This window comes from Mustela erminea, chromosome 11, assembly GCF_009829155.1.
Source record: "Mustela erminea isolate mMusErm1 chromosome 11, mMusErm1.Pri, whole genome shotgun sequence".
Taxonomy (NCBI): Eukaryota; Metazoa; Chordata; class Mammalia; order Carnivora; family Mustelidae; genus Mustela; species Mustela erminea.
This window is the reverse complement of record NC_045624.1, coordinates 94511888-94533556: the sequence shown is the minus strand read 5'-3', so window position 1 is coordinate 94533556 and position 21669 is coordinate 94511888. Positions and strand designations below refer to the sequence as shown.

At 59.4% G+C, this 21669-nt stretch overlaps 1 protein-coding gene across 9 annotated transcripts in view; it reads left to right on the top strand.

The window, feature by feature from the left end:
- The window catches only part of TNS3 (tensin 3), a 201800-nt gene that overhangs the window by 168386 nt on the left and 11745 nt on the right, over window positions 1-21669 (top strand). For all 9 annotated transcript variants that reach the window (XM_032305050.1, XM_032305044.1, XM_032305045.1 and 6 more), the window contains 7 exons: window positions 10646-10817; window positions 12202-12830; window positions 13356-13442; window positions 15728-15859; window positions 19229-19324; window positions 19977-20054; window positions 20548-20625. In XM_032305050.1, coding sequence (XP_032160941.1) covers window positions 10646-10817; window positions 12202-12830; window positions 13356-13442; window positions 15728-15859; window positions 19229-19324; window positions 19977-20054; window positions 20548-20625 — 1272 coding nt within the window. The remainder of the gene's footprint in view (window positions 1-10645; window positions 10818-12201; window positions 12831-13355; window positions 13443-15727; window positions 15860-19228; window positions 19325-19976; window positions 20055-20547; window positions 20626-21669) is intronic.

Here is a 21669-nt window from a genome sequence, read left to right as displayed (position 1 = left end):
CACGGGGTGCAGAACCCCTGATGACGAGCTGTCCGGAACACATGCCTCTGTGGCCCTACGTGGAGTACGGACAGGTGGGCTCCCTGGCTGCGAGGTCAGGGTGTGTTGGTCCAACTCCGACCGTGCCGTGGAGACCCTGATCCTTTGTCTGCCTCTCAGCACAGCCTCCTCTTCCTGGGCTTTCTGCTCTGGAGAGTTCTATCCTCACGGGGAGGTGCCGTGTATACTCATGCACAGAGGTTGCCAAGCAAACCCTCCCTGGATCACAGAGATGGAGACAACGGTGCCCAGTAAACTGCGGCACGCCGTGTATTTGGCAGTGTGTGTAGAGTTGAGGTTTCTGTGGGGACACAGACCGGCGGGGAGCTGAGGCCCCAAGCTAGAGACCAGAATGCAGAACTGTCCTCTGCGGGCCACGTGGAGGCTTGGCCCGCCCTCCCTGTAGCCCCTGCTGGCCAGGAGGAGCCCCAGGGACTAGAGTGGCCTCCCTTCCTGGTGGAGGGTCTGCAGGGGGCCCACCAGGGGTGGGGTCCTAAGGGGGGTGGTGGGATCTGCACCACAGAGAGTATCGTGGGGGGCGGTTCACGGGGGCCTCTGGGTTGGGCCTCAGATTAGACCAGGAGGGCATCTGCGCCCAGGAGGGACTTGTCATAGGGTAAGGACCCCCCGGGCCCAGCGTGGTGGTTCCACCTCCACACATCATCCTTGACTTGTCTCAGGTTCCTGGCCTCCATGTAGGTCTGTGCACGCCCACCCAGATGTCCCCGCCAGTTTATTTTCTCCTTCCTTTAATCTTAAGACTTTTTTTTTTTTTTTCTTTTCAATTTCCCTTTTCTCTTGATTCTTGTCTGTTCTGATCTCAGCCTCCCGTGAGTCCTCCCGGGCACTGGTGCCCAGGGGACAGGCTGGCTGTCACTCCCAGCCCCTGGGGCAGCTCATGCTTCCGCTGCTCAGGTGTAGACACACAGAATCCCCTCCTCCGGGAGGCGGAGCGGGTCAGAAGTCACATGGTCCCCGTCAGCCGTGATCGTTCTGTGTAACAGATGACGGGAGACACGAGGTCGTCTGCCTGGCCAGTTGGGGCGGACACCATCTGGGAGCCTCCAACGGGGAGCGGCGCCCCAGTCCTCAGCCGCGGATTGCAGCGTGCCCTTGTGTTTGGACAGAAGGAAGCGTGTAGCTTGAGCACAGCACCCGGGTCTGTGGCGGGCACTTGACCCTCCAATCACTGGTTGCCTCCTGCGGGAGGCATCCTTCTGGGGCAAGGGTCAGACACATGCTGCCCGGTTCCACCGCCGTCCAGCCTTGCCTCCCGTGGAGGGAGCGCCTGTCTTGGGCTGTGGGTGCACTCAGTCCCCTCCTTAAGTGGTCAGTCAGTTGCTTATTTGGAGCAATTTGAACAATTTCCTAATGTTTGCACGTGTGCCCATGAACCCCAGCCCCAGGCCAGTTCAGCTGGGGCTCATGTACCTGGGGCTGGACGCTCCTGGTGCGGCCGCCAGTGCTGGTGCACGAGCCGTGGGCCCCTCGGAGTCCCTGTGTGCCCGCAAAGCCACCCAGCACCCACAACACCGGGGACTGTGTTAGTGAAGACATCTCCCCCTCCAGCGTGACCAGCCTGCCCGTCGGAAATGCTGTCAAGTGGGAACCCGAGTGAAAGCCCCAGAGGGAAGGCAGCAGGGTCCAGGGAGCTGCCCTCTTGTCCTCTCGGGGGTTCCTGGTGCCCCACCAGGCCACAGGGCCATTGCACAATGAGGATGGGATGGTGGGTGCTGCGGACACTGTGCTGTTCCCACGAGGTCGCCTGGGTCCTGTGGGCAGGCACTCTACTGTGTTGGCCTGCATCCCTGGGGGTCCACAGGTGGCCTCCTCCCAGACCAGGCTTCTTCCATTTCCGGTTCCTCATTGCAGATGGCTGTGAGCACCGTCCGTGTCCACCTGAGGGACCCTCCCGAGAGTCCTTCTCAGCCTGCCATTTCCGGGAGGCCACGTTGCCCCAAGTTGTCTTCCCCATGCTGTGGGCTGGATTGTGTCCCTCCCCAGAAGCTCACGTAAATCTCCAAACCTCAGAATGTGGCTGCATTCAGGCTAGGGCTTTTGCCAACATGATTAGGCTTTGGTCCAGCATGACTGGTGTCCTCATAAGCAGAGATCAGGATGCAGACACACGGAGAGACCCGTGTGGACCCCATGAGGACCCTGGGAGGAGACGGCTCTCTGCACGGCCAGGAGAGGCCTCGGGAGGGACTGGCCCTGCCGCGCCTGGATGGGGGGCGTCCAGCCTCCAGGACGTACGGACACCTTCCCGATGTGTAAAGCTCCCGTCAGCCATGCGTGTGGCCCCCCATGCTGGCTGATGGCACCTGCTGTGTGGGAATGCCGGGATTCCGACCCAGGGAGGCTGGGTCCGGCTGAAGAGGAGCGTGTTTCGCTGCAGAGCTGAGACTGGGGACATGGGCGTGGCGCTGGAGTCCCATCCAGCAGGCGAGGCAGGGGGTTTCTGGAAGACGTGTTCTCCTGGCCTGTCAGCTTGTGACAGCCGGCATTCTGAGTGGTTGTTATGAGGACCAGGTAAGCCTGGGAAGTGCCACAGGTTTGGTCATTACTGATAACAAACTGATGCTGCTTCACACACTCAGCACATGCAGCGCTGACTTCCCAGGGTCCATGGTCTTGAGATCCTGTGGTCCCAGCCGGGGGTTAGGTGTGCTAAGTGTGCCGCTACCTGGCTAGGGACCTGGGTTTAGGGTCTGAGCACCGATGACCTCTTGCGATCCCCAGACTTAACGGTTTCTGAAATTAGGGCAGAAACCTCCCATTAGCCATCTGGGGTCTCCGTTGCTGCCTGCACTGGGTCATACAGGCCATACAGGTCCCCAGACGGCAGGGATTCTGGGAGACGAGCATCCTGGAAGGACGTTGAAGATTTATGTCAGATTTTCCACGGGAAATGAGGTTTTGTCGTCACGGCCAAGAGGCAGGTTCGGAGCCCAGGCTCTGTGAGCGTGACGGTGAGTTTCTACCGTGCAGTCATGCCGGGAGGAGGGTGTCCTGCGGCCAAAGGCTCCTTGGGGGCCGCGCGTTGTCAGCGGTCTTCACCAGGCTGAAGGCCCTTTTAACACCTTTCCGCAGAAGGTCCGTGGCTGACTAGAGCGTGAAGCCTGTGGGCGTTTACCAGAGGAAAGCCAGATGTGCTGGGGCTTGTGCCCGAGGGAAGAAAGCATCAAGATTCCTTGTCCAGTGGCCCAGCCCCAGTGCAGGGCTGGAATAATTCTGGGAACTTGGGACTCTGAACCAAACAGGGGTCACAGAGACAGCGTCCTCACCGACACACCTGGACAGCGTCTTGCGGAGTCCGTGCGTGCTGCTAAGCTCTAGCACCCGTGTGTAAGTCCCAGGACACCCACTCTTTGCTCGGCCGGCCCTCCGGCAGGTGCGCATGCTCTCCTCCTCTTGGTTCCATCTCCTCCCTGGCGTCCTGTCCCCAGGGCCCAAGGCCATCTGCCGTGGGCATCGCTGTCTACTGCAACTCCCACCCAAGGGGACGCAACTTGGAGACCGAGATCTCCTATTGCTGGGGCCACTCGCTGCTGCAGGTGACCAGCCCCCGTGTGGCTGGCGGAAAGAACACGGAAGGAAGCCTGGAGCCACTCGCAGGAGCCCGAAAGCCGAGCCCACACCTGTGCTCTCTGGGACGGAGGATAAAACCCAAGTGGCCCACCAGCAATGGCCCAACATCAGCTCTAAGAAGGAAGGACGTTCTTATACACGCTCCCCCATGGACGAGCCTCGAGGACAGACGCCGGACACAGAAGAGCCAGAACCATGTGGTTCCACGGGAATGAGGTCTGCAGGGCGTCAGATCTGTGGAGGCAGGAGGCAAGTGGTGGGTGCCGGGCTGGGGAGGGGCTTGGGTCTGGGAGGAGACCCAGCTCCCGGGCCCAGGCTCTGGTGGTCTCGGTGTCCCCAGGACATCCAGCCCCGACGCTGTGCTCCCGTCAGTCCCGCAGAAGGAAGCAGTTTGTTTCCCCGGGTGCACACGCCAGTTCTGCGCTCGTTCTCTGCGGGTTGCGGAGGGGCCCCCGTGAGCGTCCTAGAGACCGGACCCCTCGGTGCGCCTGAAGAGCGGGAAGCACTCAGAAACTCTCATGGGCAGGAAAGAAAGAGTCTCACTGTTTTCTACATTAGAATTCCCTACGGGGCAGCTGCCAGCTGGGGGCAAACGGCTCTCCTTGCCGGCACGTCGGAGTGAGAGCCTCAGAGTGGACATGGGACGTGGTCGGGGCCCAGCTGCCTGAGCTGCGTTAGCCGAGCTCCGGCTTCTCCGTGCCCCTGGTGGGGGCACATCCAGTTTGGGGGAGGGCATCCCAGCAGGGTCACCCGCCTGCGCCTGGGCAGAAACCCTGACCCGACCCCAGTGCTGGCCGGGCCCCCCCGAGCTGTGCCGGGGCGGGGGGTGGGTGAGAATGGGGGATGCTTCCGGCACCTTCACTTGGGGGGACATTCCCGCTGCTCACAGGAAACGCTGACCTGACCAGGGAACACGTTCACGCTCTGAGAAGACGTACCAAAGAGAACGCTCGGGCCGTCCCGTGGGGGCCATGGTCCGCTCCTTCTGTGTGGGCGGCATATCCGTGGGGCCACGGACGTGTGACTTCCGTGTTCACCAAGCAAGACGCATGGTGTGCCTTTCCAGTCTTTCAGGGGTTTCCCCTAATTAGTGCTCGTTATCTGTGGCTGCCTGGCCCTCCTTCCTTTGCTTTCCAGAAGGTTGGGTCAATGGCCTGTTGTTTCTGGACAAATAACAGAAGCGTTCTGAGATTAAGGACTTCCTTTAAAAAAAAAAAAAAAAAATCACTGCTACCCAACTTCCCATACAAAGTCTTGCCTCTTAAAAATAATGCTTTAAATTTAGCACTGAACAGACCCTAGAAGACATCTAAGTTCATGTTTGTCGATGGGATTCTGCACGTGCAGCCTGGAGGGCCCCCGAGGCTGGGCACGAGGCTAGTGGTCTGTGACTTGTGACCCAGAGCCTGGGGGACTGGGTGCCCCCTCCCCCACCACCCCGACTGTCACACCTGGAAATACAGAGCCAGAGACCAAAAACGTGTTAAGACACACTCCGCAGAATTCTCTCGGTTCTCCGTAGTCCCAGGGTGTGAGCAGGAGGGCAGGGGATGGAGACGGAAAAATGGCCGATAGATGGATACCGATCGGTGACAGATCGATGATGGTCAGTGACTCATCGTTAACGAGTCACACTCGCTTCTAAAGGCTGACTGAGAAGAAGCCTGCTTCTTACAGCCCGGAGGTCAGCCTTGGTGGTCAGACAGCAAAACTGCACTTTGTTCCCCAGGAAAGGCGAGTATCATCGCGAGCCCTGCTAAATATTATTTACTGGTCTTTAAAGATTTTATTTATTTATTTGAAGATTTTATTTATTTGTTTATGAGAGATTTTATTTATTTGTTCATCAGAGAAAGCCATCAAGCAGGGAGGCAGTAGGCAGAGGGGGAAGCAGGCTCCCCGCTGAGCAGAGAGCCCGGTGCGGGACTTGATCCCAGGACCCTGAGATCATGACCTGAGCCAAAGGCAGACACTTGACTGAGCCACCTAGGTGCCCCAATTTTTCTGTCTTTAAAGACGACCTGAAAGTGTCGTGGCAGTCTGTAATTACGAACAGTAATTGACGGGTTGGTGGTCACTGCTGTGCCTCATAAGGGTCTCTTGCAGCGTGAAGGTGGTGGGGGGAGCATTGGTTTTGTTCTGACGTCACAGGCTTGGGTGTTGCGCAGGACGCGGTGGGCCCTGCGTGTGTGCATGAACCTTCGCATCTGGCCGGCTCCCGCCGTGCAGGTGGCGAGCCTGTGAGGTCCCCTTCCTCCTGCTGACTTCTGTGTGATTGAAATCATGGCTGGCAGAGAGCAGATGCTACCCCGTTTCCCACGGAACCTCCTGCAGCAGCTCCAGTGTGGTCTAAAAATAGACCTTTTGGAAAAGAGCCTGTGACCCTCTGTCACCCGAGCTCCGGGTAAAGGAAGTGCAGGAAGAGGAAGCCAAGGGGAGCCTGGGCTCAGAAGGTCCTGGAAGGTCTGGGAGCCCCGGAGCGAGAGGCAATCTCCCTCCCTCTTCCATCCTCAGCCCCTCGGTCCTGGGTCCCTGCAGGCGCCAGGACACCAGCTGGCCGAGGGAACCAGGAAGCCGGGGGCCCACTTTCCAAACACTGAGCGTATTGTGCCCCCTCCTCTGGGTGTCAGCCGGAAAGGGGAAATGTGAGACACTCTCAGGAGAAACACAGACTGTGCTTAGCCTGGGGGACGTCAGGGACCTGGAGGAAGCAGGGCCCACAGCCGCCCCCTCACGGCTCCCAGCGCCCCCACATGTGGACGCGTCCTGCGGGGGGGCGTGCTGTGGCCCCAGGGAGAAGTCTTACTGCCACACAGTGGTTGAGGCCAGCCGCTCGCTGGGATGCCGGAGGGCCGACCTGGTCATGCTCCCTCCGAGGCAGCCACACGTGCCACCGCAGAGCAAAGCCGCCACCGTGTCACCTGCAAGGCTCCCTCTAAGACAGGACCCCTCCCCCACTCTTGATGACCCTCACCGCACCCCCGGGCCCCTTCTGGGCCCAAACTGAGCCTATGGATGCTGAGTGTGCGGAACAGGGGGCTGGGCCCAGAGACAGCCCGTTTGGAGATGTCCCTGTAGCTGTGAACGGATGTGCGGGGTGGAGAGGCTCAACAGCACAAGTCCTATCTGCCCTCCTGGCGTGCACGGTCTGGAAGGAATGCCGTGTGTGCTAATGGTCTGCGGCCAGACTCCCGGACCAGGTGTGTTCTTCTGCTCGTGGACTCGTGTTCCTAGCACCCTGTGTGTCTGAGGACAGAGGCCATGCCCCTTCTCCTAAGGCTCCACTCCTGGTTGGACGGTGGGGGCTGCAGCCCCGTAGTGGCCGCCGTGCCTTGCTGGCTTGCGTGTCTGAGCACAGAGAGGCCCGGCCGTGCGGGAGAAGTGGCCGGGAAGCCAGTGTCCCTACAATGAGGTCCTTGGCTGGCCCTCGTCCAGATGGAAGGGTTAATTAAGTCCTGTTGCCCAGGGCCGGGAACCAAACCCAGCCACGGCCCCCGTGTTGGTGCAGAGCTGCAAACAAAGCCACTTTCATGGGGAGCGCTGAGTTTGCTGTTTTCTGGAACAGAGACAGGGTAACGGACAAAGCGCGACCTTATTTCCCGCCTGCCTCTTCTCTGCTGGTGGTGATCTCAGGCGCCCTGCGGGCGTGGCATGGGCTTCCCAGGGTCGTGGGGGACATGGGAGCGGGCAGCCCCTGCGGCTGCAGCAGGACCCCTGAGAGCGCCGTCAGTCATCCGCCGTGGGCTGGACTGAGAAGCAGTCCTGACCCCAGAGTCCAGTGCTGCTCCTTGGCCTGGGGGTGATTGGGATGTCCAGCGTGACTCCTTGGGGTCAGACCCACACCCCACCCTGGACTTCTTCCTGTCACTTCTGAGCCACTGCGGACTCATTCATTCATTCATAGCAGGTGTGAAGCGCTCCACGGCACCAGCCCAGCGGTGGAGGCCCAGCTGGGAGCAGAGCCCTGGGTGGTACCCCCACTCCTGTGGCATCCGCTTGGCTTACTGGAAACCCACATGCTTTCAGCCTCCCATGGAACGTGCTTCCTCCAGGAAGCCCTCCAGGAAGCTTTCCGGCAGGGGCCTCTGAGGCCCGCAGGCTGACCTTCTGGCAACATGCTCACCGGAGGCTGGCAGCCAGCACCATTTTGACCGGTGGTGGGCGCCCAGCAGCTCTGTCTTATGTGGGAGGTGGACACAGGGATGCGCTATCGAGAACATAATTTCTTCTAGGAAGAAAACAGTTGCGTGGGAGGGAGGCCCAGCACGGGGCTCCATCCCACAACCCTGAGATCCCGATCTGACCCGAAACCAAGAGCCAGCCGCTCCACCGACCGAGCCACCCAGGCACCCAACAAATGTGTATTTTAGAAGGTTTTTTGACCTAAAAATACAACCTTCTGGAAGGTCACACTGGCGTGTCGGGCGCCTCCCGACTGGGACTGAGACCACGCTGCCCCAGGGCTGTGGAGGCGTCGGAGGTGAGCGTGCGGACGACGCAGCCCTGGTGACCATGGGCGTCCGCGTGGACCAGGCACAGTACCCGCCCCTGGGACTCACGTGCGGTTTGTCCAGACACGACGTGGGCGTTGGGCTCCCGTAAAGACGGGCTAACCGAGCCTTTAAGCGCCAGCACTGAAGTCGGCTCCCGCCCCCTCCCCGACCCGTAAGATGCCGCTCTGGCTGGTCTTGGATTTTCATTGCTTCTGCCATCGAGGAGTGTGTATGGATTTCTCTTAACTCTTCCTGCTTTGATTTCATGGATTTTTTTTCCTGAACCTGTGGCTCAATTTCTTCAGCGTGTTCGGGAGAATTCTGAGTACATCCTTCCCTGGGCTGCCTGTGCCTTGCTCGTCCCTGCACCCCTCCGGGGCCCCCGTTGCGCATGTATTAGACATTGCTCATCGCGTCCCGCACGGCACCGTCCCCGTCCCCGTCCCCGTCTTCCATGCCTTTCCTTCCCCTGCTTCTGGCCTCTGACTTGTCCCAGCTCGCGCATCTGCCGATGGGTTCGTCGGCCTCCTGCTTCATTTCGTTAACTGTGTTTGTACGTCATCCTAGGATTTCTACTCAGTTATTCCTAACGTTCCCCCGTTCTTCTGTGAGGTTCTGTATTTTTCTGAAACGGTTTCCACTTACTTATTTTCAAGGGCGTGTCTTGACCTCTAACGCATATACAGCTGTGGCTCTTTCTCCCTTTCTCCTTCTCTTTTTTGGTCTTTGTTTTCATTTCTTTGTTCTGGTACCCGTTACTAGCATGCCTGGTCTGTTTTTAAAAGTAAATATTTGAATTATGTCTGAAATTTACAGAAAAACAAATAGGAAAGTAGGTGGATGGATGGATGGGTGGTAGACGATTAGATGGTCAGCTGGGCAGAGGGATGGATGGCGGGAGGCAGTTGGATGGGTGGATGCGTGGATGATGGGCCGGTGGATGGATCCATCCGTCGATCCGTAATAGACAGAGGCAGGCTCTGGAGGGTGATGTCTACTTCCGGAGAGGGAGGTTTTCTCGGGGGCACACTACTGAGATCCGGGGGGCGCGTCTGTTTCTGGTGCTGGTGTCCCCACAGCGTAGCCTTCAGGGCCCTCCCCTTAAATCCGAGGTAAATCCGAGGTCAGTGCGTTGAGCCCCGCTGGTCGTATTTCGGTCCCACCACGGAGGTGTTGAAATCCCTGCTTGTTCTTCCGTCTTCAGCAGCCACTTCCATCTTGGGGGCAGAGGTCGGGCCCCGCGTTCCCAGCCGAGGATCCCGAAAGGCCAGCAGGGGCGGCTGCGCTCGGGTCGGCTCCCCACGTCCCTGCGGTCCCGGTGCCGCGCAGCTCAGCCTCAGCCTCGGGTTTAGTGGGCCTGGGTTCGGCCTCCCATCCACGTGCTGCAAGTGGGTCTGTGGCCGGGACGTGTGACTCGCGCTTGCCGCTCCCCGTTCCCAGAAATGAGTGATGGGAATGATGCGGGGTTTTCAGGAACTTCATCCGCCCCCCCCTTGTTGTAAAGCGGAAACCAGAATAGCCCGTATTCCTACGATGTTGTCATCGACCCTGGTAGATTTGTGCTGTTCTTAAAGCTGAGTTTTAAAAAAAAAGGAGGGGGGCGCCTGGGTGGCTCAGCGGGTTAAGCCTCTGCCTTCGGCTCAGGTCATGATCTCAGGGTCCTGGGATCAAGCCCTGCATCGGGCTCTCTGCTCTGCGGGGAGCCTGCTTCTCCTGCGCCCATACTCCCTGCTTGTGCTCCCTCTCTCACTGTGTCTCTGTCAAACTAATAAAATCCAAAAAAAAAAAACCAAAAAAAAAAAACAAGATTTTAAAAAATATCCAGAAAATGATGGTGATGCTGGGCCTCAAGCAGGTGGGCATTTTGTCACAGAAGCATGTAAAATTCGGTGGAGTGTGCGGGCTTGGTGTTAAACAGCAGGTTTTCACTGTGTTTGGCCTCTCACGCCCCGAGCGACAGGGGCTGGGCCAGGGTCTGTGCCCCCTGCCAGGGTGAGGACACCAGCTGGCAGGGCCGTGTTTGTACCGGAAAGCTCTCGGCCCGGCGTGTGGACCCAGCTCCCAGCTGGGGACAGACAGAGCTTCCGCGGTCACCTGGCCGCAGCCCCAGGCGTGCACGCCCTGGACACGGGTCTACTCTGGTGCGGCTGCTGCCGGTGCGCAGGGAAAAGGCCAGGCCCTTTCTGAAGTGAGCACCTGTGGGCTGGGCGGACTCCGTCGGTCAGTACCCGGCCTTCAGGGGCGAGGCTGCATGGGCTGCACGCCCTTGTCCTTGCAGACGACCTTGCACGAGGCTCCTCCGCTCAGCCAGCGTGCTGAGCCAGGCGCTGGGCGTGTGTTCTGCGTCCTGTCCTGCCTTTGGGGAGCGTGCCAGGCAAGAGCGACCCACACGTGGTAGAATCGGGCCCCTCGATTCCTCGATTCGAATGGGACCTGTGGCCTGCATGTCCGGAAGCGACCCCGCTCCTTCCAGTACAGGGACCAGGCCTGTAAGCGCGTCTCGTCCTGCTCTCCCACTGCAGATACTCGAGGCTGTGCTGAGATCCTGCATCGCGCGGCGGGGATGTCCGAGAGCCCCGGGGGGCCCAGACCTGCGGCGCTCCGGGCCGACGTGCCGGCGGGACCTGCCTTTCAGCGGGCGTTCGTGTCCTCCTGCACCGGCTCCAGCGGCAGCCCCAGCCAGCGGCGGGACAGGTAGGGAGATGGGCCCTTGAGGACTCCCGCAGACCTGACCGCGGGCCCCGGGAAGGGAGGACGGGGCGCTCGACCTGCAGCTGACACCCGGCCACTCTGCATAACGGTCGTGCTTCAGAAATGCAGTCACAGGCAGACTCCGGAGAGCGCCCCCCCCCCACCCCGGTGTTGACAGGCCAAGCACTTGGGGACCACACGGGCAGCTGGAGTCTGGGAACATGGGCCAGTTAAGGACCGGGCGTCTGTGACACGCACTCTGAGCTGCGGCGGGAGCGGGGGGGGGGGGGGGGGGGCAGCCGGGGCTAGGTGTCCCTCCACAGCCGGGGCTGGCGGGCAGGGTGGTGGTGGCCTGGGGACGTGGAAGTTGTGCCGGTGTTCGGGAAAGTGCGGGGACACCCCCCCAGTGGCGGGGAGGGCGGAAGGGGGGTGCAGACAGAGACGTGTGGGCGCTTGGCAAGGGACGGCCGTGGAGCCACTGCACGGGCACAGTGTAGGAATGTCTCCTGAGCGGCTCCCTGTGCGAGGACACAGTGCCCCAGTTCGGGGTCCACATTCTGCCTCCTGCCTCTGTGCAAGGGGGGGCTCCGCTGATTCATCCCACCCAGAGCGCAAAGGGTTTGCAGGTCAAGTGTGTGTGTGATGTGGGGCTTGGCGGTTGACTTTCTGGATTTCTGGCAGTTGACTTTCTGGATTTCTAACTGTGTGGTACCTTCTGATACCCTTGATCTGGGAAGTCCCCATTCTGGATATGGTAACTTCTCATGTTCCTTTTTTTTTTTTTTTTTAAATGTGTTTCTGTTTTGTGAGAGCCCAATATGAGGCTTGAAATCACAACCTTGGGATCAAGACCTGAGCTGAGACCTTGACTCAGCTTAACGCACGGAGTCACCTGGGAGCCCCAACTTCTCACCTTCTCACTGGGATCCCTTAAGCAGTTGGCTATCCAGCAGGCACTTACTGGAAACTGAGTCGGGCACCAGTGCTAGGTCTCCGGGGAGGAGAGAGAGGAAAGCGGGGGACACAGTCTGCACCCAGGGGACGATGTTCTCACAGGAGCGCACATGGCGCACCATGTGGTTGGCATCAGAGGGACATGGTCTGCGAGCTGGACACGGGGCCACAGTTGACTTTTGTTTCGAGGGGAGGGACCTTTGCTGGGTGAAGACCAAGGAAGGAAGGGGCAGGGCAGGTGTCCATTGGTGTGGGGGGCAGAGCATCTGGGGTGCGCGGTGATGGGGAGGGGAGAACGGCAGTGTCTGACTTCCGACGTCTTGGGCCAAGCCTCAGCACCAGTGCCCATCCCTGTCCTCGCCGTCCACAGGACCCTTGGTGGCCTTGGGGCATCTCCTAGGACGGCGTTCTGATTGCTGCATGTTTCCCACAGCCCTTCTTCGGCCGAGCTCCCGTGGGTGGAGAGCAGCCCCAAGGCCACCCCGGCTCTGCTGGGGAGCAGCCGACCGGCAGGAAGTCTCAGCGCTGAAGAGTTCTCCAGCCCCGGTCCTGACGGCCCCGGGCGGCCCCACCGCCCGCCTGCGGAGTTCCAGGCCTCTTTCCACAACCATGAGCTGTCCCTGGCAGAGCCCCCCGAAGCTGTGGGCCCCCCAGGTGGCCAGGCCTTCCTGAGCTTCGGCACGGCTCCCGTGGGAAGTGGCCTTCCCCCGGCAGAGGACCCAGGGGCCTTGCTGGCTCATTCCCACGGAGCCCCCCAGGCCCCTGGCACCCCGCGGACAGCGGCGGCCGACAACGGCTTCCTGTCCCACGGCTTTCTCACGGTGACTCCTGGCCACAGCAGCCACCACAGCCCGGTCCTGCCGGGCCAGGGCCTGACCCTGCCCGGGCAGCCGCCCCTTCCCGAGAAGAAGCGAGCCTCAGAGGGGGACCGGTCTTTGGGTTCGGCCTCCCCCTCCTCCAGTGGCTTCTCCAGCCCGCACAGTGGAAGCACCATGAGCATCCCATTCCCAAACGTCCTCCCGGACTTCCCCAAGCCTCTGGAGGCCGCAGCGCCCTCCCCAGGTAGGCACGTGTCAGCCATGGTGGGCACCTGCCCCCCCCCGACCCTGTGTGCATTCACTCAGTTGGGGCGGGGGGCTGGAATTCAGGGTGGCAACTTGAGAGCCAAGCCCAGAGCGGCCCATCGGGGTGTTTTCTTTGTTGTCCTCTGTTCCCCTCTGCTCTGCACACGGCCCCGTCAGCTTCTGTTTCTCCCGCCACTCGGAATCCTCGTTCTTTGAAAATAACCTTTTGTTCTCGAGTTCAGTAAGTTCATCCAGTATTTAATGCAAGAGTTCAGATGTGTAAGACGAGGCTCCGGCAGGATTAAGCCACACTGCACTGGCCGCCTGTCACGCTGGGTCTGTGCTGCCTGTGTTGGGAAGCATGCGCTGCCTACTGCACCCCAGCCGGTCCCCACGAGCCAGACGGCGCTCCTTCCCCAAGACACACCGTCCCTGCCCTGGGCTGGACTTAGAGCACCGGGCTCCATGAGAGGTGACAGGCGGCAATAAACCGTCCAGAGAGTTCTTGCCTTCTCTCTCTCAGATAACCCGGGTGATAAGCACGTGTCCGTGAACTTCGTCCAAGACACATCCAAATTCTGGTACAAGGCGGATATCTCCAGAGAGCAAGGTGCGTGGGCGGGGCGGGACCTCGGGGTGGCGACGTCGGAGGGGCACGGCCCCAGGGTGAAGGGTTAGGGCACCCCCGTGGAAAGTGTGACAGGCCGTCCCAGGAAGAGGTTCCCTGTTCCTGTCTGGGACCTGAGCCACAGGGGCCAACGGTCAGGAGGAAGGACAGAGGTCTCTCCAACACCCCGACGTCTGTGCATCTATGTTTGTCTGCGGCAAATAGACATGCGCTCGCTAAGGGGGCGTGTGCCGGGTGTAACCTCGGGCCTCACACTCGTGCTGCACGGCATCTGTGTGTGCACTCCTGCCCCAACATCTGAGATCTGTGTTTGATCCACTAATGCCACTCCTTCCGCAGGACGAATGAAAGAGGGGTCTGGGCGGGAGGCGGTCCTACGAGGCAGCCCTGGGGGTGAGCCCCTGCCATCTCACAGCAGGATTCGCAGGGTTGCTGGGACAGGCTGGTCATCCCCGAGATCCTCCCAGAGGAACCCCGGGGACTGCTGGCAGGCGTGGGGCTGAGCGGGGACAGCATTTCGGGGAGAAAGTCATCTGGTGTCGTCCTGAGCCTTTTTCCCCACCTGCCTGGAGAGAAACAGTTAAGTCGCTGGCAAACAGCAGCATTCTGCTTTCTCTCTGGAATTCTTCTATTCAATTAAGTAGCTCATAAAAATGGTAAGAATGTGCCTTTCTTCCCCTGAGCTCAAGGAACCTATTGTCATGTTCCGTTGGGGGGTGGCCCGCGGCCCAGAGAGCCCTCTGATTCCCTGATTTGGCCTTTGGGGCAGTGCTGCTCAGCTCGGTCCGGGCTCTGCATGGCCGCGTGCTGCATTGTTGTCCCCTCCCTGCCCGTGGTATGGGAGCCCCCGAGATGGAGGCTGTGAGCCCAGCACCTTGTCCAGCCAGAGGGGCTGTGAAGGGCCTGTGACATGCCATGTTCCAGAAAATTCTGTGCAGACCACCTGCTCCACTGGTGCGCGTCCGGGCTGGGCAGGCCGGCCGGGCTGCCGGAGCAGCTGGGGCTCCACCTTGGAGGCAGGTGGCGAGTGCCAGGGATGTGCCTTTTTCTGGAAAAGCTACAGTGAAACGTCAGGGACACGCAGGAGGAATGGGAACTGAAAGTGGAATAGCGTCTTCGGGGTGCAGCTGGTCCGTATCCCCGTGGCCGGGTGGATTGCTCAGGATTTTTCCTAAACCGAATGTAAAAATGCCACAGGAGGGGAGAGGACCACCAGGCAGAGTAGAGACAGAGTAGAGCTGTGTCGGCAGCACTGGCTGGGCCTCTGCGGTGCGGCTCTGGAAGCACCAGCTGCGGGAGGCGGTGGAGACACGACCACTGATTCCACTGACCTCACAGGGGAGTGGGAGACCCTCACGGGCCTCATCGCCTTGCAGGACGGGTCCCCCTTGTTCTGTTTCAGAACAGGGTCTGACATTGTCCTCAAGCTCTTCTCCGTCTGTGGCCCATGACGCTGGGGCACCTCTGTCCACCGCCCCCCCCACCTCCAGCGAAATAAGATCATGAAGTTAAATGGGGAAACCAAAACGCCTGGTGAGGTATAGCAGGGTTGAAGACGGGTCATTTGTCAGAAATCTGTTCCTGTGCCCGCAGAATAGCGCATGCCCAGCCCCCAGATGCAGGCATCGGCCATGAGCAGAAGCCTGCTGGGGTCCGTGGGCACCACCTCCCCACCAGCCCCAGCACCCTTGGACTTGGTCGTTGAGGTCAAGTGCGGGCCCTCCCAGGGCTGCACCAAGCCTGTGGGGGAATCGTGGGATTTGGGTTAAACATTCAGTAACTTTTGGGGGCCATCCTTTCGATCTTTCCGTCTGCTTGGTTGGAAGGACTCAGTCTGAGTACAGTGCCACACGGGCATCAGGCAGGACTGCGCGAGGACGGGAGAGAGCTTCGAGGATGGGAGAGAGCCTCGCACCTCGCCTCTGCCCAACCATGCCATGCAGACTGGGACTTGGCCCAAGCACTTGGGCTGGCGGTTGGACCACATTCCTGGGCGGTCAACTGTGGGCCATCACCTGTGCCTCACCGGTGCCGTGGACAAGCAGGAGTCATGTGTGCCAGATGGCGGGGGTGGGGGTGTGCTCTCTGCAGCCTCTGCCATCAGGCTCCCCTTGAAAACGATGTGTCGTCACCGAGACCCCCACCCTACCCCAGAGGCCTGTGCCTGCTCCCTCCGACCCAGTTTGCAAAAACACTCGTCTGCCACATGTGCAGGCAGGCCACGTGGGCACCGGCAAACGTGTGAGTGTCTCTGCTTCCCTCCCCAGCCATCGCCATGCTGAAAGACAAAGAGCCGGGCTCATTCATCGTCAGGGACAGTCACTCCTTCCGAGGAGCCTACGGCCTGGCCATGAAAGTGGCTACTCCTCCCCCTTCCGTCCTGCAGCTCAACAAGAAAGGTAGGGACCCGGGAGCTGATGGGGCGTGCTCACCTGCCTGCGAGGTCTGTGGCTTACGCATACGGCTGTACGTTGCTGGGGGACTTTTCGGAAATGGCTCTGAGTTTCTTTGCAGTCTCTGTGTTGTTCCAGTATGGCCCCCTCAGGACTGGCCTTGTGCAAGCAACATCGTTAATGATCTGTGGAGTTTAGTTCTTTATTGCTGTGAATGAGTGATACGTTCCCTTGCTCGGCTGCTGGAACGATGGAAATGGGCCTCACCGAGGCCCCGGGGCCCCATTCTGCCCCAGGAAGCGTAATAAATTCCTGCCCCTTCTTCCCGACCGTCTCTCCAGTGTCTGCAGACAGGCACGTTCCTTTTTCCTCTTATGAAAGGCAGTGGCCTGTGCATGCTTTCTCGCACCGACCCCCCGGAGAGCGTTTTGCTGGATTAAGAGTGACGCTGGATCATGAGCCCCAGGGGTGTCCCCCACGGCCCTCCACCCCATGAACCATGTGCGGCTGAGTTCAGATCTCTGCTCCCTCTCCTGGGTACTTTCCATCACGGACAAGACCATGTGCAGAGAAGGTCGCAAGGGCTGCGTGTGTGGTGAATGTTCTCATGAGCAAACAGGCGTGTGCCTACAACCAGGGGACAACCTCGGGGGAGTCCCTGCACCCCTCCTGTGCGTCACGCTCCGTCAGCCCGCTGCGACCTTGCGCGTATCCCAGAGACCATAGATTGGGCTCTGTGAGGCCCTTGGGGCTGGCCACGTGTCCTTCCGATGTCCTACTGTCTGTCCTTTTCCTGGTCTGTCCTTTTCCTGCCCACCATTCCTGCAAGAATCCCTGTGTGCTGTGGTCTCTGGGAAGTGTGAGTGCTGGGTGTGTTGGGGTGTCTGAGGGGGACTGACTCACTCTAGAACATTGGTCAGTTCGTGCTGACAGCAGCTCTGGTGTGGAATCATGGGGTCCCAGGGTCTTTCCCGCCCTCCCCTGGTGACAAGCTCCGTCCCCAGCTACACCTGCCCCTTCCTCTGTGCCCCGAAGGACACACACCATCCATGTCACCCAACCTGCCGCTGCGGACAGGACACTTGCTAAGTAGAAGGGAGAGTTACAGCATCTTTCTCTTAACCAGCGAAATAGCAATCCCTAAACATAGCGGTTTTGCCCCTTTTCAGCTCTGCATCAGAGAACTAATATGTATTCTTTCATGAGGTTCTTCTGCTGCCTTCTAAGATTCATTGTTTCTACTTATAAGACTGTGGTAACTGTCACTCTGACGGCTTTCCAGGGATCGCAGGCCCGCCTTGGAGACACAGCAGGCACGTGTGTCAGAATAAGGTGATTCGCAGTACGCGTATCCCTGTGGCGCGTATTTCGATAATGCGTATAGCTCTGGTGCACGTCAGACGAGCTTCCAGGCTTCTCGGTGGGCATGAAAGTCACGTTTACTCTGTGCTGTGGTCCACGAAGTGTGCAACGGCGTGTTGTCTCAAAAAGCAGTACACACGCCTTAATGAAAAAACACTTTGGTGGGAAAGCCATCTGAGCGTCCCACCTGTCTAATCCCAGGTCACAGTAACAAGTGTAATAATAACGAAAAAGCTGGAAATACTGCAGGAAATACCGGCCTGTGACACAAGGACGTGAAGTGAGCATATGCCCTTGGAAGAATGGCTTCCGGAGACTCCCCTGAGGCAGCGTAGCCGTCAGTAGTTCATAAAAAACATCACGTCAGGAAGTGCCAGGGGGCGGGCTCCTTGTCTGGGCAGCGGGCTCATCACCGGGCACGGGGGTGTCCAGATAAGCAGAGTCGGAGCTCACATGTTTAAGGAGCAAAAGGACACTGGCCTGCTTCACTCACGTGCTGCGTCCAGGACCCGAGAGGTGGACAGGAAGCCTGGATGGAGACTGTGCTCACAGCGTCCAGGAGCAAGTGACCTTGGAGCCGTGCCTGGAAGGACATGAGGTTCAGTGGCTGAGGCATCAGCTGAGGGGCTCTCAGGGAACTGAGGTGTCTGCCGTGGGGGCAGCGGAAGGGGCAGGGATGCAGGGACTCAGACCCACATCCGGACGTTGCTGTCTGCAAGTGAGGGAGGAGGAGGCTTCGTGTACATCGAGTAGGACAGCTGAGCCTGGAGAGGAGCCCAGCGGGAGAAGCCCCAGCAGTCCTGAGCAAGGACTCGAGCTGGAGAGTCTCCAGACGGGAGTACTTGGTGTCTGTGGACAGGGTCCGCAAGGAGAGCTGGGACGGGCGCTGCAGAGCGTGTAGGGCTCTTGCTCCGTGGAGACTGCAAGCTGGTGTCCTTCCTGCACATGCTGTGGCTTCAGAGGTGCGGACAGTGCTGTGTGCATGTTCTCGCCTCCTGCTGGGCACAGGCCTCTCAGGCCAACCTTGACTCAGCCCGAAGGTGAAGGTTACAAAACATCACCGGTGTCCTCTGGTTGAAATCTTCACTGGCTGCCTGTCCTCGCCCAGCCCTGGATTTGGCAATTGGCTGTCATGGTGCAGGGGAGTTAAAGAGGGAAGAGCGCGGCGAGTCAGCACCCACCTCTGGTACCCAGAGACTGGGCCGTGACAGACGTCCAGGACAAATCTGTTCTCTGGGCAGCCAGCGGCTGGCCATCCCACTGAGACACCTGTCCCTGGAGCCTGTGTCCGCTTCAGTGTGGAAGACGCGGATCCTTCTCCCACAGCCGAGGAGGCACGCTGCTCCTTTCCGCTCATGTGTTCGCCACAACCTGCCACGGAGTCGGACCGTCGCCCTTCCTGCCAGCCCTCCCCACCACCCCTGACGTGCCCGCTGCTGCTGTCCGTCAGCCTGTGTGGGAGCTGCCCATGGGCCAGGCGGGCAACCAGACTGACCGCCAGCTGGTGCCACTGTCGGTGGTTTCCAGCTCAGTTGGGTGGATTTCTGGACGCGCCCGTCTTCAGATGCTCAGGCCGGTGGGGGGCAGCGGCGATGTTCTGTCTGGTCCCAGTGACGGAGGGTTTCCTTCCTGGGGGTCTGCCACGGGGCTCCTGGCTGGACCCTTCCAGCTCCCGTCAGTGGCTTGTTCTCGGGCATCACCTTGCGTCCAGATGCTTCTGGTTTCTCCTGTTACGAGGGGAAGGGTCTAGATGGCATGTTCCTGACTCATCCCTGCACTGGGAATGCTTGCAGAATGTGTGAGGGTTCGTACCCGGGACCCCTGCACTTCTGGACATGTCACCGTGGGGGGCTCTGCTTTCATCCCCAGGGTGCTGCTTGGCAGTCCACCGACGCCAGCAGCCCGGCTCCGGGGGCCCCTCCCTTTAGCTGGTGCTCTGTCCCTCTCTCCCCTCCTCCCGTGCTCTTATTTTTTAAGTTCTGTTTTTTCTTTCTTTTCAATCTCTCACCGCAGCGGGGGATCTGGCCAATGAACTCGTTCGGCACTTTCTGATCGAGTGTACCCCGAAGGGAGTGCGGTTGAAAGGGTGCCCCAACGAACCCTATTTCGGTAAGTGGCTGTAAGGTCCCACTTGGCATTCTGGCCCATGCCAGAATGGTGTGCACCCCCACTGCTGCCCCGAGAGGCGGGGCCGTCCCCTCCCATGCTCTGGGCTCCCCGTGCCCTCCCCCGAGTTACCATCTCTATGATAAACTGGGTGGGGAGTTGTTCTGAAGGCTTTTTCAGACCCAAACACATGGCAGGCAGGTGGCATCCTCGCAGGCAGGCCCGCAAGTGGGGTCTGGGTTAGAGCCGGAGCGTGGGCCGTCCTTCTCCGTGAGAGGAGCCCTTGCCGGCCTCGCAGTCTTGCCGGGATGCACCCAGACGCAGTCTCCAGGAGCACGTGGCAGGGACCACGGAGGCATCTGGGCTGCGGTCCCAGACTCCATCGACGGCCGATGTCCTCTGTAGAAGTCGGCACCTGCATGTCTTGGCCAAGAGTCACCGCAGTTCCTTTACATAGCTTCTAGCTGTCTTGTGGGACTGGTCACATCACTGAAGCTTTGCACCAAGTCCCGCAATAACAGAGCGTTAGTTCTAAGAGCAGAAGCGCTCGCCCCCCTGCAGGGGCTTCCTGCAGGGGCTTCCTGCAGCGGCACGTGGGTGGAGCGGGCGGTGTGTGGGGCCCCGCTAACCCCCCTCTGCTGTTCACCCGTTCCAGGGAGCCTGACGGCTTTGGTGTGTCAGCATTCCATCACGCCCTTGGCTTTGCCCTGCAAGCTGCTCATTCCAGACCGAGGTACGGGGGGGATCCTCTGTAGGGCCTGCCTGTCCATGTGTGTGTGGGGAACGGCGGTGTCGGGTCCATGAGGACGTGCCCACAGAAGTTGGACCGGAGTCGTCCTCTGTCGTGTGCCCTGTGGGTCAACCCCAAAGAGCGTCCTGTGGTCCAGCCTAGTTGGCAGAGGCAGGCCCTGGTAACGCCATCACCTCACATGACTACAGTGTCATTTGGCCGTACTTCCCACCTTCCTGGGCAGCCTTGGTGTCACGTGATTGTAGTAGATTCTGTAGTGACTGGTTTACGGCGTAGGTACGTGCGATTTGCTCTCTGCAGTGGTTCCTGAGAGCAGAGAGAGACATCTTGCTGGACCGTGTCGCCCCCTCCACCTGCTCAGAACGCCGGGGGTTGTCACTGCCTGGGAACCCAGGCCCCCGAGTGCCACCCTGTTCTAAAGGTTCTTCCTCGGGGAGCCGGACTCATGCCCGCATTTTCTTTCTCCTTCCTGCAGATCCGTTGGAGGAGATCGCCGATAGCTCTCCCCAGACGGCGGCCAACTCGGCCGCAGAGCTGCTGAAGCAAGGAGCAGGTCAGTCGCTGGCTTCGTGTCCGCCGGTCCTAGTTCCTGCGTGGAAAGGGGGTCTTCTTGGGTCTGTGGGTTTCCTTCCTGCTGTGTGCGTGAAGGAGATCCCTTTTGGGGGGCCCCCCAGGCTGGGCGCAACAGCGAGTGTGGACAGACAGAGCGAGGCCTCCCCGGGCTGGAAATAACCGCACTGTGGACAAGACAAGAGACTGCGGGAGAAAGCCAGGTCCTGGGTTTTGTCTGGGGAGAAGGCAGGGAGCCAGTTGTGGGGGCCCAGACCCCCCTAGCCGTGAGTGTAAGAGCTCGTGGGCCTAACTGAGCAGCCGACAGCGTCGTCCCATTTGCCTACAACCCAGGGTGACACAGACCCCCGGACAGCGAGTTTGCCTGGGCACCTGTTTTTTTTTTAAACTAATAAACTTTATGAAGTTTTAGAGCAGTTGTGGGTTCACGGCAACATTGAGAGGTTTCCCACAGACCCCCTGCCCGATGTTCCGCATTATGGTGTCCCCCGCCAAAGGGTATCTTTGTTCTGTGAACCTATGTTACGCGTTGCTGTCCACGAGTCTCCACTGGGGCATTTGCTGTCATCAGGGTTCCAGATTGTGGCTGTTTCTAATAGGTGTGCTTTCGTATCCCATCGATGTTTTAATTTGCATTTCCATGATGACACGTGACATGGATCTTCTCTTTGCCGCTTATGTCTGTTAAGGTATCTGGTCTGTTTTTTCATTGGGTATTTTTCCTCTTGTTGAATTTTAGAAGTTGTTTGTATATTTTGGAGACCAGTCCTTTATCAGATACGTCTTTTGAAGATATTTTCCCCCAATCTGTGGCTCATCTTCTCATTCTTTTGACATTGTCTTCACAGAGTGGAAATCCCTTAATTTTAATGACATCCGGTTTATCTTTTCTTTCTTTCATGGGTCATGCCTTTGGGGTTGTCTCTAAAGTTTGTCACCAAATCCACGATGATTTGGATTTTCTTCTATGTGATCTTCTGGGAGTTTTATACTTTTACATTGTACATTCCAGCCTGTGGCCCACAGC